An 18373-nucleotide genomic window follows, 5' to 3' on the forward strand; every position below is an offset into this window, starting at 1 on the left:
TCTTATCCGTGCGATGGATTCCTGGTTTCATTAGCTCCCCATGTTGCAGGGCTCCTAATCCACCACTCGCTCTCCCATTTCTCCTGCCCAGCCTGCACAGGCCAAGAGCCCCCTGTGTTTTACCTGGGACACAAGGCGCTGGTTCTCACTAAGCCAGGTCTCCCGCATGGCGGCCTTGCGGTCGAAGCGGGCGGCCAGCTGCTCCAGCTTCTCCTGGCGGATCAGCTCGGTGCGCAGGGCCAGCTCACGCTCATGCTCAGCTTTCTCCAGCCGCTCCCAAGCCTGTGAGGTGGGGATGGGATTGGTGCAAAAGAACCATGGCTCAGGAAGTGAGGGTGGGGAGGGATCATCAGGACCGAGGGCACACTATGAGTCCCACGGAAGCTCAGTCTGCTGGGTCTGTGGAATGTAGTTGGTTAGACATTTGTGCGTGGAAGTATGAGAAGTGGGACGACGTGAGTGCCATGGAGCTGCGTGAGAGCTCATCTGCTTGTGGATGAGGACTGGAAAGGGACAGGGAATGGTGGAGACCCCTGGATTTGTTTGTGGTGGTGGGACCGCAGGTGAACCCTATTACTTACATTAATCTCACAACATTGTGAAAAAAAAAAAAAAGTAGAGACAGCGAACTCAGGGTATGCTGAACAAGATAAGGAACTAGGGTGTAATTTTATTATGTGCACTTGCACGGAGAGACAGACGGAGGAGGAAGGGGGGATGTGCAGGATGCACAGGAGGATGTGTGAGTCATATCTGTACCGGGGAGGGCCGTGGGGAGCCTGGACAAGTGTTCCAGTTGGGGTAGTGGGGGCTGGTGCCAGGGATGGGACATCGGTGGGACAGGAAGGGAGGCCGTGCACCTTGTTGATGTCAGAGATGAGCCGGCCCTCGCGGGGCGTATAGACCTTCTGATTGTTGGCCCGCAGCTTGCTCTGGATGGTGAAGAGCAGAACTTCCAAGTTCCCCTTCTCGGTGAACCTGAGGTAGGAGGCCAGGTTGGGGTCAAGGGCCACTTAGGCACAGGATCGCTTTACATCTCAAAATAAAGTGTCCTGGGTTGCTTTTCTTCTCATGAAAGCAATGCATGGTTTCAGTGCAAAGGCCAGAAAATATTGGTAGGCAAAAAGAACATAATTTTAGAGCAAATGAAACCCATACAGAAACGACCGGTTGCCCTTTGGCAGGCATGTGCTTCCTCTTCTTTTTTTGTACACAGATGGGATTATATCAGAACCACACCTAATGTTGGCCAAGGACCCCCTCACTGTGAGCCAGGCCCTCTCATTTGGTTCTTACTATTATCTGCATTCTCTTATTATCCCCATTTTCCAGATGAGAAAACAGGCACAGAGAGGCTCAGTAAGATGCCCAATGCTCAGGACTGCTTGATGGCAAAGCCAGGATTTGAACTCAGGTACTTTGAACCTGAACATTTAGCTGTTTGCTCCCTGCTGTCTACAAATAAGCAGTTTTGTAAACTGCTTCTTCACCTATTTTTCATGAACGTCTTTTCATGTCAACAAATGCAGCTCTTCAACATTAATTTCAGTGGCTATCCCATGACTCATTTTGCTTTTACAAAGGTCAGGTTAGTGAACATCCTGGAAGCTATATCTTTGTTCAATGCCCAGAAGAGGCCTTTCTGGGTCAAAGGGCACACCTTAAATCATTCTTGGAATGTGTAGGAACAGATGTTTGCTGGATCAGTGTTCGTTCTGGAGCTGAAACACATTAACTCCGAAAAAGCTCAAAAACAGGAAAACAGAAGGTTTAGCATGCACGGTATAGAACTGCCTAATGGCAATTCTGCACTTGAAAAAAAGCCAATTTCTAATATAGGTAAACAGTAAGAACCTTTGCAACGTGTAAGTCACCAGTCGCACACCCGTGTTGTTGGTTATGACCCTCCTGTCAGATCCAGTCCCCCTGGCCCTGAGCTGGAATAGGGTTCTGCAACACCCAGCCAGTAATCTTATCCGAGTGGATTGCACTGACTCGACTGCAGCAAGCATTCCTACAGCATGATCTTTAAAAAATGGATAATCATTTAAAAAATTTATATTGGAATTGCTTCTGGCACTTTGAGCTGGGAGACATGAGCCTTCGCTGCATTCATGTCCTGCCAAATTTCCCTCCCAAAAGGCCCCCCTAATTTAGGCTCCTTCTCCCATGAGCACGGCTCAGGGCAGGCATGCTGCTGCAGGGGGTGGTCCCCAGGCACCTACTTGGGTGGCTTCTCCACCGTGCGGTAGGAATTGAAGGACTGTAGCTGGTTCTGGACCCCGCTCAGGGAGTTGGCCAGCTGCCGGTCGTTGAGGGTCACAATTGTTTGCTCAATCCACTGCAGCAGTTCTGAGGCCAGGGACTCGTACTTCTCTACCAGACGCTCTGCCTCCATGGCATGGTCCAGCACCTGTGAGACAGCGACATGGGGGGCCTGCCCACGGGGTCCCTGGCCCAGCCCCACAGCTCCGCCCTGTCTCTGCTTTAGGGGAGGAAGACCTCCAGGCCAGACCTCTGTGCTGACCGCCCCGTGGTGGGGAATACCTTGCCAATCCTTTTGCCTTCCACAGCCAGGGCCTTCATCTTGGAGAAGTAGTGGTAGTAAGTAGCCACGTAAGTAATGATTGATTTCTCATCTGGCTGGTCCACATTCACATCTGAGAAAAAGGACCACGCAGGTCAGTCATGTATGCTTAGAGATTAGGAACCTGCCTCCCAGAAATCCACCTGCAGCTTGAATCACTCACCCCAGTCCCAGCCTCACCCCATCCCCAACCCTCCAAGACTGACCTCTTTCCAGTACCTCTCAGTACAAAATGACAAATAAATCCTTTGGACTAAAAGGGCATGCAAAAGCTAAGATATTTTTTCCCCCTCCTAGAAACAAGCAGAGGACAAAATTCAGAAGCCCAAGGAGGTTTTTACCCACTGTTTCCAGTGGAGACCAAAGTTAGTTGTTTAGGGGAAGAAAGGTAAAGAAAGAAACCGTATTCCTGTCTGGGGATGGATCTTGTACTTAAGAACTGGAAAGATGTCTAAGAAGTCAATGGATTCAGGGGCAGCAAGACGGAGGGTACAAAGTAAGCTTCCTGCACCCAGGATGTTCAGAGGGACAGGCCCAGTGAGCCCCAGCAGTTCTCAGGGCCATCTTGGGGCATGGTCACGGCTATTTTCGACTCAATCCCAAAGTTCAGCTATGGGTCCAAGGAGGTGAATGTCCTTGAGGCAAATCAGCTTCTACCACAAGGGCGAAGGCTGACTAGGACTTGAAATCCCTGGGTTCTATTAGGCAGACTCCATCCTGCCTAAAGGGAAGACTAGAGGACCAGCAGCCCTTTGACCACTTCTGAAAGCTCACAGGCAGGCAGGAACCACTGGAATCACCTCGTCAAGTTACAGGATACTTAGCTTTGCATAAATGTTCTTTATCATAGCTGTGCTTCTCAAATGCTCTCCCAGGATCATACATTTGCTCTCCCTCTAACACCAGTAAGCTGTTGTCACTCTGGACTGAGAGGGACTGAGATGGGGCTACGGTGGGATGGAAAACAGGGAGAAAACAACCGAGACCCAAGTCTGCCCAGGGAGTTTAAGAAGGGGCGTTTCCAGCTGGGAAGCCCCTTGGCCCTTCTCTGCCTCCCTTTCCTGGAGGCACCAAGGCCGTTCTCTGCTCTCCCAGATGTGGCTGAGCAAACAGGTCTGGAGTTTGACTCTCTGCTCCACCAGCTGTATGACCTTGGGAAAGTCACTTAACCCTGTTATAGGTCCCCATCTTCTCCTCCATAAATGGAGAATAATAACAGTACTGATTTCAAGGGGGTGTTGTGAGGATTAAATCAATTGAAACATCAAGTGCAGTGCCAGGTACCAAATAAAAGCCTGGTGGCTATGGCCAGTCTCACCAGTGTTAATGTCGGAACCACAGAGGCCAGTCAGCAGGGGCTGCTGACTGTAAGGCCCACGTTTGGTGAGTCCTCAAGGTCATGCAGCTTAGGGGCGCTGGGGTCGCTTAGTCGGTTAAGCATCCAACTTCAGCTCAGGTCATGATCTTGCAGTCTGTGGGTTTGAGCCCCGCGTTGGGCTCTGTGCTGACAGCTCAGAGCCTGGAGCCTGCTTCGGATTCTGTGTCTCCCTCTCTCTCTGCCCCTCCCCTGCTCACACTCTCTCTCTCTCTCTCTCTCTCAAAAATAAACATTAAAATTTTTTTTTTTAATTTTTTTTTCAACGTTTATTTATTTTTGGGACAGAGAGAGACAGAGCATGAACGGGGGAGGGGCAGAGAGAGAGGGAGACACAGAATCGGAAACGGGCTCCAGGCTCTGAGCCATCAGCCCAGAGCCCGACGCGGGGCTCGAACTCATGGACCGCGAGATCGTGACCTGGCTGAAGTCGGACGCTTAACCGACTGCGCCACCCAGGCGCCCCAAAAAATTTTTAAAAAAAAAAGGTCATGCAGCTTTATTTAGAACCCTAGAATTTTAGAATGAGAAGGGCCTTAGAGACCACATAGACCAATCTTCCCATATTAGAGATGAGGAAACTAAGCCACAGAGAGGCTAAGTGACTGGCTCTAGAGCTGGTCCATGGTGGGGCTGGGATGGAACTGTAGCCTAGGGCTCTTTCTGCCACAGGGTGGCACCTCTTCCCACAGCTTTTTTTTTTTTTTTTTTAATTGAGATATAATTCTCATACCATAAAATTCACCCTTTTAAAGTATACTATTCAGGGGCGCCTGGGCGGCTCAGTCAGTTAAGTGTCCGACTTCAGCTCAGATCATGATCTCACCGTTCGTGAGTTCGAGCCCTGCGGCGGGCTCTGTGCTGACAGCTCAGAGCCTGGAGCCTGCTTCAGATCTGTGTCTCCCTCTCTCTCTCTGCCCCTCCCCTGCTCGCACTCTATCTCTCTGTCTCAAAAATAAACATAAAAAATTTTTTTTTTAATAAAAAAAATAAAGTATACTATTCATGGGGCGCCTGGGTGACTCAGTCAGTTAAGTGCCCGACTTCTGCTCAGGTCATGGTGGCATAGCTTGTGAGTTCAAGCCTGCGTTGGGCTCTGTGTTGACAGCTCAGAGCCCAGAGTCTGCTTCAAATTCTGTGTCTCCTTCTCTCTCTGCCCCTCCCCAGCTCATGCTCCGTCTCTCTCTCTCTCTCCTCCAAAAATAAACATTAAAAAAAAAATTAAAAATTAAGTATACTATTCAGCAGTTTTTAGTATATTCACAAGGACGTGCAGCCCTCACCACTATCTATTCTGGAACATCACCCCCCAAAGGAAACCCCATATCCATTAGCAGTCACCTCCCATGCACACACCCCACCCCTCTGCCAGCCCCAGGCGCCCACTCATCATCTGCCTTCTATCTCTATCCCGCAGCGTCTTTGGTAGATCCCTCTGCCCCACCTTCAGGATCCAGCAGTTTCGTGAGCCCCAGCTCCTTCTCGGCCAGATTGAAAGCGTTTTGCAGATTGTAGTGTGCATTGCACTTCTTCAGTGACTCAAAATCCAGCAGATCCGGCCTGCAACGAGGGGGAATATAGAAGGCATTGGGAGCATAGGAGCTCCTAAAGAGGAAAAGTAAAGCTACCCCTATTCTTTATCCTTGTCACCAACTCCATTTTGTCCAGAACCAAGGACCCTAAACCCACACCCACGCATCCCTCCCCATCTCGGCTCCCATCCCTGCCCTCTGTGCATCGTGTTGCCCCCACATCCCAGCTCTTCTCTGAATGTTCATTCCTCATAACTGCCGGGTGGCCCATCTCACTGTTTGTGCGTGTGTGTGCCCCTAGGCCATTAACCAACCCGGCAGCTCGGGTGGGCTCGCTAACCCTGGCTCCTCACCGGTGTTTATGCACGATGGCGTTGAAGGCCAGACCATCTCTCCAGCTGGTGGTGAAGTTGTGCACGTTGACGTTGGGATACCTATATACAGAGACCGGGACAAATGGTAAGTAGGGCCTAGCCCAGGTCTGCAACTCAACGATGGATCCCTGGCTAATGGGTCCTGGAGCCCAGGCCTCCTTTACCACACAGCTTGGTGCATCCAACCCTCCAAGGCCATGGTCCCTGGGCAGCCTCACCCCGCGGTCTTCATCTGGCACCACAGCAGTAGGGCATCCTTGGCTGACTTCTTCTCCTTGTTGTCTTCTGTTTCCACACTGATGTCCTGGATCTAAGAAGGAGAGAAAGAAGATCCTCACTCTTTGAACAGGGGCTCCTGGAGTTATTGGAGATACTCAGAAATGTATAGCAGGAAACTGCTCTTTAGACTCCTGTGATAGGGGTGCAGGAACAGAGCCTGGGACCGTTCCTCCTAGGCGAGTGACCACAAAACATTGGTTCAAAAGGATCTGAGGCATCAAGATGGGGTAAGATGTCAGAATAGTGGACGTTCCTCAAAACGAAGGTTGCTGCCTCCTCCAGGTGGGGACCCACGAGTGCCTGAGAGCAGGGTTTTAAAGGGGACACTGATGGAGTTCTGCTCAGGGCTGGGAGGAGCTGAAAAGGTTACACCCAGGGAGAAAGGGGACAACCAGGACAGTTGTGATGGCATTAGGACACTGGACTGCCTGTGCTCAGAGCATAAGGAACAGTACGGTGACTGTTTTAGGGAGGCAAGCAGAGTTTGCGACAGAGGAGTGGACCAATGACCAGGCCCCAAATGCAGTTCTCAAACTTTCAGGGGTGAAAGTTCAGTCTGTAAAATCTCCAGTCCCTTGTGGTCCAACATGTGGTCGTACTACACGTGACCAGTCAACAAACCGGGCCACAGGGAACTGGCCACAGAAGTTTGACAACACCCACACTGGTCTCTACTCTGTTTAAGGAGGAGAGTCCCTTGATCTGGGGCCTTGGTATCGCAGCAACCAACAAAGTGCTATACAAGGTTCTAGACCCTTCCTGTTTATATCGACCATGCCAGGGACTGGCAGTGCCTGTCCACGGTACAGCACCAATGTGTGAAGCACATTCTGCGTGACACTCTGTGGGGTACCTGGAATCGAAGGATGATGGTCCAGACCAGCCCAAGGGTCAGACGGTGGTTTCCGTCCACAATGTCATGGGAGCCCATATTTTCCAAGTGCACTTTCTGCTCCTTCAGGAACTGTAGCGCCTTGTCCACGTTCTCCAGGCAGTGGATCCGCATGCGGCCTTTTGTGGGCTTTGGCTGTTGAGGGACAGAGGACACAATGACATGAATCCATGGGCCTCCTCCTCCTTCCCTCCTAGCCTTCCCAGGGCCCTCCTTTGCACACCTTCCCCATGACCCCCCTCAGGAACACAGGGACAGCCCTCAAGGCTGGGCCAAAGTTCACACAGCCAAAGCTGAGGTTCCAGATCAGGCTTGGGCAGATTAAGATTCCCAAGGGAATTAATTGCACCCAGAGTGGGTGGGAAAAGAAATGTTTTCAATGGGGCCACTGTTTCTGTCTCCATGAAGCAATGCTCCTGTTTAATCCATGTAGCAAAGCCTCTCCAACTGAAACCATCCTCTGAGCAGACAACAGCCAACTGCTTTCCACTCTGTGCTGTCATTCCTCTCGAAGGGCAACTCCAAGTTTGTCCCCTTGCCCACTGTTTTTCGGGCTCCCTCCTCCTCTATGACCACAGCTTACCAGTGTCTCTCCTGAGAGCACCTCGAGGAGCCTCAGGAGGTTACGTCCATCCCGGAGGTCGCTGTACAGGTCTCCCACCCGGCATGTCACCCGGGCCAGGTGTGAGTTCACCCACTTGGTGAAGGTTTTCTTCTGCACAGCTTCTCGCTCATCTGTGGCAGCGATATGGGGTCATTTCTAACCTTCAAGTACAGTGCACCTGCTTCTAAATACCAGTTCACAGGGTTAGGGGCCTGGGGGTGCTTGAGAGACTGGAAGTGAGGTCGGGTATGCAGGAGGGGAAGGAAGGTGCCTGAGATGAAAATCCCTAACTTAAAAGCAGGAAATAAAGAAAATGGAATGAGCTCATAAGGTAAAAAATAAAAATGAGAAAACAGGCTTTGAGAAGAAAGGATGAAAGGAATTAGAGGCAGTGAGACATACGGAGAAGGGCTAGGATCTGGGACCAGGGCTCTGTCCTGTAACAGTGGTGAAACACTGTTACTTCATCAGGGCCTCACTTTCCTTATCTGTAAAACGGGCATACTACTCGACTTTCTACTTCAACGGGTCACTACGTTGATTAAATGAGACAATGTATGTAAGAAGCTTGGCACACATGATGAGTTACTCCTTGATGAGTTACAGTTATCCAGGCATGATCTAACCCGAAGGAAAAACCAGGACCAGCAGGAGGTGTGGCTGTTCTCTTTGGTGATGGACAAAGGAAAGGGCGTGGACTTAAATTACAGCAGCAGCAGCAGCAGCAGCAGCGGCTCTTCCAAGTGGTCATTAGAAGGACATGACATTAGAGGCTGCGAGCCTCCTGAGTCAGCTTGCTCTCCTGGGATAATTTAAAGAAAAGACAGGCTCCTCTACTTCTGGGGTGGGTTCATTTGATTGGCTGAAAGGGGATCCTGTCCCAGGACACCAACATTCCAATGCAAAGAAGGAAAACAATCTTGAAAGCTGGGAATAGGGAAAACACTGAGCCCAAGAAACACAGGGGGAAACTTCAGGCAGAGTTAGGTGCAGATCTCAAAGAAGGTGAGGAAATGCCTTGCTGCCTGGTCTGCAAGAAGGGCTGCTGATAAACACATGCTTTTTAGGTCCTGCAGAAAAGTTAAAATTTTAAACGTTATAAATGACAAAGTGAGGGAAGAAGTGCAGGCCATTGGGAGCTGCTCTGGCCACGAGGATTTCTGCCCATTTCCCCTAGAGAAGCCTAGTGTGAGGACCCGACCCAAGTGGCCAGGGTCTGAAGAGTCACTTTTGTTTCCCTTCTCAGCACCAGCATCTCAGAAACTGAAAAGACTCATCCCTGAGTCTCACATTCCTAGGCACCTCACCCATAAAACATAACAACACACCCATGTCTATTTCTGTCTCTTACCTCCAACCTCTGTCTCTTACCCAGGCCAACCTTGGGGTCCTAACAACTGCACCCATGGGCCCCTGCTCTGTGGGCCTCCTTTCAGGGTCCACAGGCCCCTTCTGAGCTGGGGATTGCCCAGATCATCAGCCATTATTGGATCTGTGGAGACTGCCCTGATGCCAGGTGCACTGGGGTGAGGCCATTTTGGCCCACAGGTAGGGTAAGAGAGGAAGACGTGAAAACAGTGGCAGCTGGGAGAAAACTGGGCAAAGCCAAGAACCAGAGGCAAAGCAGAATTTCACAAGGTGCCCACAACACCCACGGACACCCCAAAACACAGTGGGTTCCAAAAATACACTGAAATATTGATGCCAGCATGAACACATGCCTGCTCAGAATATACCTGAGCCTGTCTGACGCACTCCCTCACACACCTTGGGACACCCACTCAGAAACCCAGGGCAACCGGGACAAGCCCTAGGTGGCTCAGCCTTCCCGCTCACCACCCTCTCTCCTTCCAGCTATCCCAGCAGGTGCTTCACCTCCAAACCCTCAGCAGCCACAGCGGACTGCCGGGGTGCCCTCCTGTGCGCTGCCGCCACGCTCACTGTCCCTTCTTCCAGGGCGGCCAGGCCTTTCCCCACTCTGTCAGTACCAAGTTTTTCGTGGGCTCTTGTAATTACTCCCCCGGCACATCGTCGGCTGAGCACGGACCATGTCCCACTCGGGCTTTGCTCCGCTGCTCCCGCCCGGTGCCCCCCCAGCCCGGCAGCTCACCTTGAAGCTGTTTGAAGCGGCCTTCCAGCACGCTGGCGTACTGCGCGGGGTTGATGAAGGCGGCTGGCGACAGCAGGAGGCCCCCGGGGCTCTGCGCCCCTTCCACGGCCTCATAGTAAAAGTCGCCCGCCCCGTTCAGGCCGGGCCCGTGCGCCCTGCTCACTCCGTTCCCATTCATGCCGCCCGCTGCCTCTCACGCGGCCCGGGGCCCTGCGCCCATGCCCTGCCCGCGCCGCGCGGGGCGCCACCGGTCCGCTCCCCTCCCCCGCCCCCGGAACCCGGGGTCCCCGAGCGCCTGGGCTCCCGTCAGGGAGTTGGCTCAAAGGTGGTGAACGTGTCGCCGAGCGGGGGAAACGGTGTTCCGGCCGTCTGGGCGCCTGAGCTCCGGGGCAAGTCGACGGAGCAGACCTGGCTGCGAGCGAGAGGAGACAGAGGCCGCTCCCGACAAACAGGTCGGACGGTGCCGGGGGAGGGGCGGGAGGCGGAGCGCGGCCGGCTGTGGCGGGCCGGGCCCTGCGGGGCGAGCGGGGAACTGCCCTCGGCCCCCCCCCCCCGCCCCCCCCTCCACCGCCCCGGCTGCCTCAGCGTGGGCCCCCGAAGGTTTGCAGGTGTAACAAGGCTGGCCCCTCTTGGGGCGACTCTGGGAAGTCCCCTTCTGGACGTGAGCTTTAATCGCCAACTCCCAGAGCCGAGAAAGAGAAATCCTCCAAGAGGCAAAACCAGCTCAGTAGGTGCCAGGCTCTGTGCTTAGGCGGTTGCTCAAGTCCCCTTATCTGTGAAATAGGTGTTAGTGTCTTCCCTACTTGTTTGTCACCACTTCCAGTTCTGGCTCTTCCCTTCCGCTAGGCCCACCAGGCCCTCCTCAGCCAGGCCATTCCAGGCCCCCAGCGTGCAGCTCCAAAGGGACGGCTGCCAGATCTTCTTCCTTCCTTTCTCTGGGCTTCAGCGCCTGCCCCTTACAGCCTACTCTTGCCTCTCTCCTGTCTCCATTCATCCCGTATTTATTTGCACCGGTAGGTGCAAGCTGCAGTGCTAGGCTAAGCCCATACTGAGATGCCTCTTCGGGAGAGCCCGGTTTGGTGGTGGAGAAATGACAGCTCGGGTGGCATGTGTGCGTGAACATGGTGATGGTCCTGGGTATCATGTGTCATGTGCACAGACATCGAAACAGTCCTGGGTGGCACAAGACATGTGCACACCGACATCATGACAGTTCTAGAGGCAACGTGCATCCAAAACCAGGGTACCAGGGAAGCTTTTCCTCAAAGAGGTGACATTGTCCGTAACCCACGTTCTCATCTATAGAAACACTGATAGGTGCATTTCATAAGCCAGCCTGAAGACCCAACCAGAAAGGCAGTGAGGTCCAGGAGAAAATGATGAGGGATCCCCAGAGCTAAAGCCATCACCCAAGGGTCCTCAGATGGATGCTGGGCTGCCTGAAAAGAGTTACCTGGAGAGCTTTTTAAAAATCCTGATTTCTGGACCGTATGTTCAAAGATCCTAATTCAATGTGTCTACGAAGGGGAGGGGCTTGGGAACCTGTATTTGTAAAAATGTCCCTGGGTGATCCTGTAAAAACTGCAGCCCGGTTTGGGAACCACCCCCTCAGTGTCTCCCTTCTTCCAGGAGGCCACCCACTCGTGCTGGGAGCACTGCCTCTGAGGGGGGAATAATAGTTGCGGCCTCTCCCACCGCACTGGGCTGGGAGGCCAGCAGGTGGGTGGAAAAGACAAGGGTGGGATGAAGGAGGGAAACCAGACGGGGTGGGTGGCCTTAGGGTGTGTGGGTGACTCAGCCCCACGCCAGCCCCTGGTGGTGTCAGGTGGCAGCTGCACTCTTGTTGCCATGACAACTCCTCCAGGAACGCAGGGAGGCCCGTCCGACGGGTTTGTTTGCGCTCGCTCCGAGAAGCTGAGGGAAGAGCCCAAGCCTTAGGGGAGGGCAGAGGCCTTGGTGGGTAGAGAGCAGACCCGGGAGAATGGGCAGCTGCAGAAACCAGCAGCGGGAGGAGGGAACCTGCTTCAGGGAACAGGTAGATGAAACAATGGGAGGAACAGGCGGCAGGTGGAAGGAACAGGCGGGGAGGGAGAGGGGAGGATAATGGACTGGGAGGGAGAACAGGTGTGAGAGGTGACAGTGAAGACCAGGGAAGACACAACAAGGGGATGAAAGGTAAGGGAGACGGGTGGGTGGAGATGGCAGGAGTAAGTGAAAAAGAGCTAGGAACCATGACTCAGGGACAGAGAGGAAGAGAATTGAGTCCTGTGCCTGGGGGAAGGGAAGCTGGGGAACATTCTGGATTGTATGATGTTTGCTCTCGGTGCTAAGTTGGGCCGAGGGGCTTGATGGGGGTGATCTGGATTTCCTACTCTTGTGTAGCAGCTTAGAAAGAAAGTTGGTCTTCCCATAAGGTTAAAGGACTCTTCCTGACAAGCTTCTCTCCCCAGCCTCCTCAGCATCTCCCCTGGCCCTCCCCTGGCCTCACCTGCCAGGGCCTTAATGCGAGACCTCTCAAAGAGGCGGGCTGAGCTGCTGTCATTGTCCCAGTCGGAGTCAGGCAGGTCCCAGCGGTTGTTGATGTCGCTGTACTGGCCCTGGATCTCCAAGCTGTCGAAGTCTGTGGGTGACAGGGTGCTGCTCATGGTGGTAGGTGGCCTCCTGCTCCTGCAAGGGGGAACGTGGTTGGTGAGGGGCATCTCAGGACCACTGAGCCCAGTACTCACCATGTCCTCTCTTCTCTTGCCCTAGATCTGCTCTGCTGTCCTGAGGGCCGAAGGCTGTGGTTGATTTCTCTGTCAATGAAAATCAGCCCCGGTGGAAGAGGGGGAGCCATGGTGGGGAAGCAGAAGGACAGGAGTGAAACACGAAGGCAGGAGTGCCCCAGAGTGGTGCAACAGAGAGGAAGGGCTCCAGAGGCTCAGGCCAGAGAGGGACAGGTGCACAAAGCTGGGGACTGGAAGTGGCCATGGCTAATAGCATGGCTCAGCACAGCAATGTGCAAACCAGGGTAACGAAGGGAGCAGGCATGGGACCCCATGGGCAATAATGAGTATAAACTGGAGTTCTTTGATTCCTTGATTCCGCAAGCTGTTCTGAGCTCCCACTCCACATAAGATGGCCTCCTGTACCCAGTAGGTAATTTGAAAAGACCCTAATCCTGCTCTTGAGCTAAGACACATTTAGGATACACCAGGAAGACCGTGATGCACTGTTAGGTAAGTACAGACAAAGTGTCCAGGAGTTCAGAGGAGGACACAGTATGGCTCTCTCCCCTTTGTTTCCTTTTGTTTGTAGAGGAAATACCTAATAGGTGCTGGATAAGTGTCAGCTGTGATATGTGTCCCTGCTATTTACATGCATCATCTCATCAAAACCCCCATGGGGCAGGGGTTCATTGTCATCCCCATTCATAGAAGCTGCACTGTGAAAGTTAAGTCATGGTTCAAGGTCACACAGCTGGAAGGAGCAGAGCTGGGTTTTAAAGAGAGGTTCTTTCTCACTTCAGGGAACAAGCTCTTAATAACAACATTTACACGTTCTTTGAATTTACTGGAGCCCTTCAGAGTTCCATGGGAGAGATCAGCACTTGTGGCTCCCTTTTAGGGCCCAAGCTAGGGAAATTAGGACCACATATGGTTGCCAGCACTCCTTGCGATTCTACGTTATGCAAACAAACTCTGTCCTTCTCAAAACTAACAAATGAGCTTCAGATTAGCTGCAAGGGATTAAAAAAAAAACCATTACCGTCCAAAGTTCTCGGGTAATTCAGCAGCCGTTCAAGGGAATGGAGGGGGCTGGGTCTGTAACTTTATTAGAACCCCCAATTCTGCATTTCTATTTTTCCTAGTACCTCTCAAACACAAATACATTTTAACCCTTTAGCACTACTTCCTAGAGTCGAGGCTTGATCTTGGCAGTCTCTGGTTCTGGAAAGGAAGTCAGGAGAGCCTCGTGTGCGGTTTGGGGGAAGGAAGAAGGGATGCGGGGTGAGTTGTGGGTAGATAGGTTGGTGTGTTCCCCTGGGCACACAAAGGCAGGACTTGGCTTCTGTCATTAACTGGTTCTATGAAGCTGAACCTGAACCTGACCCACATGAGCCAGGATTGTCTGCCCCTCCCCTTTCCGTGCAAGAGAAAGCAGACACAAGGATTTCCTTGGGAGTAGCATTAATGAGGTATGAGGGAGCTAAGGTCTAAGGTTCCTCGATTGGGTTTTTCATTCCCTGTAATAGGCAAGAGAGCTTAATTTCCACTAGCCTGGGACAAATTTCTCACTTAAAATCCATCATTTCTCCTAATCCCCAACAGATTCTTTGAATTTGCTCTGTAAATATTTATATAAAAATAAATTCTAGGGCAGAGTTGAGTCACCCTGAGCAAAGAGTGCTGTGGGCAAGGTGTGACCTGAACCAGAGTCACCTAATACTGGCAGGCACTGGAACAGGGAAGCAGCTCAAGCCCCAGGACCAGTACTAATTCCATTCTCTCCGCTTTTCAGATTAAGGCTTCCTCGCCAGTAGCCATGCTCACACTTAGCTCTGGGATTGACATTTCAAGCACTCATACTCTCCCTGTATAGACCTCCCCACAAAAACTCGTACATGCAATGCCCTCTAACCTTCAGTTTCCATGACCCTTTTCCTTTTATCAGGAGTCACAAACCTACTACAGCCAGCCCCCAGGTCTATGTCCAATAAGCTGTTTACAAATAACTGATTTTGGGTGCGCCAAGCTGGCTCAGCCGGAAGAGCATGTGACTCTTGATCTCAGGGTCATGAGTTCAAGCCCCATGTTGGATATAGAGATTACTTAAATAAATAAAATTAAAAAAAAATATATATATATACATGACTGATTTTGAATTCCTTTAGGTGGGCGTGAAGGTACTTTCCAGTTCTCTACAGGCCCCACCATTCCCTTTTGTCTCCTTTCCAGCTACGTCATGTATTTTTGTTAGCTGCCTGGGCCCTGAAGACCTCTGAGGTTTTCAAATCCTGCTTTATATCTTTGTGCTCCACTGAGAACAGACACTTAAAAGAAACAGACTGCCTGATCCTGTCTCCAAACCACTGTGTGTCCCTGGGGCCTCCAAACTGTACAAAACCTAAACATGTGTTACTCTGGCTTCCTTTTGGTAATCCAACTTGGTCCTCCTAAGGGGCCCAGGCATGGGATCCAGACCTCCCAGCAAGGTCTGGCTGTTAGAGCCTTTCCATGGAATCCTATAATTTGAGGGGGAAAGTATGGATTTGGAACTTCTCCTTCTTCTCAAATAAAAACTCAGCCACTTAAATGCTCCTTTGACCAAATCAAAATTTGGCATACATGCTTTGTGTCCTGAGTTTCCAGGGATGCTGTCATATAGATAAGGAACGGAGATGACACAGATGTCCTTAGATCACAGATCCTTATAGGGCTTCATGTTGGCATTCCAAGGAACTTGTTCCCATGGACTTGGATGTGAATGTTGCTCTCTGGTGTTGTTCAGCACAGTGGTTCCAAGGGCCTCTGAGTTTTGGTTTATGGTTTTTGGGCTCTGCAGTCTCCTGGCCTTTTGGACAATACCCTGTGTTCTCTGTTCCCTACTCCCATCTCTAGATTCCTATAGTTTTCTATTTGAGTTTCTTCACATAGATCCCGCTCTGGTTTCTTTTCACTGAGTATCTTATTCCTCACCTATGGTCTGGGTCTCCATACTCACATTTCCAGAGTCAGCCTGTCCACCAGCCCCATGCCCCCCTGTCTCTCTGTATTCTCCTCATGGATTCCTGAACTCTGGCAATAGGATGGTACAGCAGCTAATCCAGATTACAGTTTCACCAGCACCTTATTCTTAGCCACTGACCTCGAGGCCAGGCCCAAGTAGCTTACATTGTTCATGCTAGAATAAAGCCAACTCCCACCAGCTGCAAGCTTGTGGTCCTACTCAATTCTCCACCCAGGCATTGCTGGATGCAGATTTTGTTCAGCTGCGTGGCGATCCTCAGGGGCAGACAGCCCACCCCCCACCCCCGCCCCTTCCCCTTCCCTCCTGTTTTAGCTGGCATGCAAAACTAGAAATCCTGTCCCCCGGCTAGAGCCTGTCTTATACCCTAATTCCTCCTCTGGCCACATCCTGCTCCTGATTAATTCTTTACCTCCCTCGGAGAAAGAGTTGATGGTTCCCTCCTCTGCTGCTCCCACAGAACTTCAGCATGAAGCTATCATTGCTTTCATCACGTTGTATTACACTTAGTTGTTTATGTGTCTCTCTGCTTGCTCCACTTTTAACCCATTGAGGACAAGGGCTGTGTTCTACTCATGTTTTGTCCTTTCCAAGCTCAGTACAATAGGTATTCGGTAAAAAAATAGTGAATGACTCGACCATAATTCTTTTTTTCTTTTTTCTTTCTTCCTTTCTTTTCTTTCTTTCTTTCTTTCTTTCTTTCTTTCCTTCTTTCTTTTTTGCCAGCAAATTAATGTCTTTCTTAGAGCTGGAGAAAAACTCAAGCAAAGATGGGATTGGAGAAGACCTTCTGCTGGAGTACTCTCAGGGTTAAGCTCTACAGTTCAGGATCAGGGATTCTCAGACTTGCATGAATTCCAGTGACCCTGGAGGGCTATTAAAACACAGACCACTGGGCCCTGTCCCCCCACCCCCAGGGTTTCTGATTCAGTTGATCTGGGGTGGGGCCCAGAAATGTGCATTTCTAACCTGTTCCCAGCTGATACTAAAGTACTGGTTTGGGGACCACACTTCAAGGGCCACTGTTGGTTAGGGGAGGCTAGGAGGACTGAAGAGACACAAAGTTTCAGGGGTGAGTGTGACCTGAGGTTAGCTTCTGGGTGGCTTTAGGCTCTACCCAATGCTAAACTCAAATATAATTTCCCTGAGAAACCCCAAGATCCACAAAGAGCCAGAAGCCTCAGGCGATGAGAGAGGAAGTAAGATGGAGTGGACTCTAGATCTAATGACACAAATAGAGCTGATGCCCCAACACAGGCGAATCACACATGTGCTGTAGAAGGACGCTGGAGACGCTGGGGTGGGGTAGCAGAGTTGAACAAATGACAGCAAGATGAATAATAAATGAGAAGAAATAGGGACCTTGGCCATGTAAAAATCTTATTTGACTCAAAGCACGAGTGGACCGGCAGAGACATAAAAGGAAAAAGAGATCACAAATAAAGTCAGGGCTCCTAGGAGGGCAAAAGGAAGATGCACTCAGGGCAATCACAGACCCTTGTGGAGAAACAAACCTCTAACCCATTTCCCTCAAGGCTGTCTTTCTGGGGAAACACAGGGACTCTCCTCCAAGGAACTTAGGGACTGGGCTGAAGAATGGCACTGAATTTTTGTTTGATCTTCTTTAGAATCCTCCACTCAGGGTAGGATTATTCAGACTAATTTTCACTCCCTTGCTATGCCCCTCCCCCAAGCGGTAACTGATGGGTTACATCAGTTTCTCCAAGGGAGTAAGATCCATATTAACTTTTTCCTCTCTAATCCTTTCCTCTTCTGAATTGGCCAAGAGGTTGCCCAGCACCCAAAGCCAAGACACATATTTGGAACTCACTCTGCCCTCTTCACCTTCAAGGAAAACTGGTTTGTGGATACCCTGCCCATGCCTGCCTGAACCAACAGCCTCTCCAGCGCTGGAATCGTGTCTGCTCCAGAGAGAGGAGGAGGGCAGCTGAGAAAAAACCCACGAGACAACATGCAGCAGGTTAGGAAAGGGACCAGCCTGCAGCGCAGACGAGCATGCAACGCCATGGGGTCGATCGGTCCCAGAGTGGACAGTAAATGCTGGAGTTGGAACACCCCAGGGAGGAGGCCTTGCCCAGGAGTTCTGTGCGGGGTGGACTCTCAGCCCTCTGGATGTCCCGGCCACAGAAACACCTTACGCCGCTCCTTCCCCACCGCCCAAAGGGGCTTCATTCCCCCTCTGCCAGTGTTCTGGTCACTACAGCCAGCCGTGTCCCCTCTCGCACACACTGTGAGGAAGCGTAAAGGAGGGCATGGAGCTAGCTACCGAAGAGGCGAGGAGGAGCCCCTTCGGCTCCAGAGAGAAGCCCCCAACAAGCTCCCGAGAGGGAGCCGGGCGCTCGCACACGCCGGGCACAGACGGCAGAGCGTGTCCGCAGCACCTGGATCAGCGCCGGCCGGTCGGCGGAGGAGCCTCGGCTACGCGAACAGCCGGCGCTGTCAGACGCTCGCAGCCCAGCCGACCCGATCCCTCAACGCGTTTGTCAGTCCCAACTCTTGCAAGACTCTTCCCTCCGCTCCGGAAAGGCCCGCGTTCCCCACGCCTTAACCCTCACCCCCGGTACCTGGGTGGCTGGCACATGACTCTCCATCCAGTCCCCGGGACCCGGCGGCAGCGAGGGCCAGGCGCCGCATCCTCCCTCCCGGACTCCCCTGGCCGGCCCCGACCCCGACCCCAACCCCGCCGCCCGCACGCGGCTGCACAAAGCGCGCCGCCCCGCCGCCGGGACAAAGCGGGCCCGGGCGCCGGCACCTACCTCGGTGCGGAGCGCCGGCGGGGCAGGCGGGAGCGCGGCGGGCGGGGGCGCACCGGTCGTCGCCGCGCCCGCAGCCCGGCCGCGAGGGGCGGTTGCGGGCGGCGGCGGGTGGCCGG

At 52.3% G+C, this 18373-nt stretch overlaps 1 protein-coding gene across 1 annotated transcript in view; it reads right to left on the bottom strand.

Annotated features, from left to right (window-relative positions):
* The window catches only part of SPTBN2 (spectrin beta, non-erythrocytic 2), a 38100-nt gene extending 20018 nt beyond the window's left edge, over positions 1 to 18082 (bottom strand). The window contains 11 exon segments of the mRNA XM_047071574.1: positions 124 to 282; positions 861 to 978; positions 2226 to 2413; positions 2548 to 2660; positions 5407 to 5522; positions 5848 to 5928; positions 6087 to 6178; positions 7001 to 7174; positions 7623 to 7774; positions 12242 to 12420; positions 18066 to 18082. Of these exon segments, the coding sequence (XP_046927530.1) occupies positions 124 to 282; positions 861 to 978; positions 2226 to 2413; positions 2548 to 2660; positions 5407 to 5522; positions 5848 to 5928; positions 6087 to 6178; positions 7001 to 7174; positions 7623 to 7774; positions 12242 to 12420; positions 18066 to 18082 (1389 nt within the window).
* Positions 18083 to 18373: the final 291 nt, after the last annotated feature.

Source organism: Lynx rufus, unplaced genomic scaffold, assembly GCF_022079265.1.
Source record: "Lynx rufus isolate CCGP_SWC_20201006 ecotype Redwood Valley unplaced genomic scaffold, mLynRuf1.p SCAF_9, whole genome shotgun sequence".
NCBI lineage: Eukaryota > Metazoa > Chordata > Mammalia > Carnivora > Felidae > Lynx > Lynx rufus.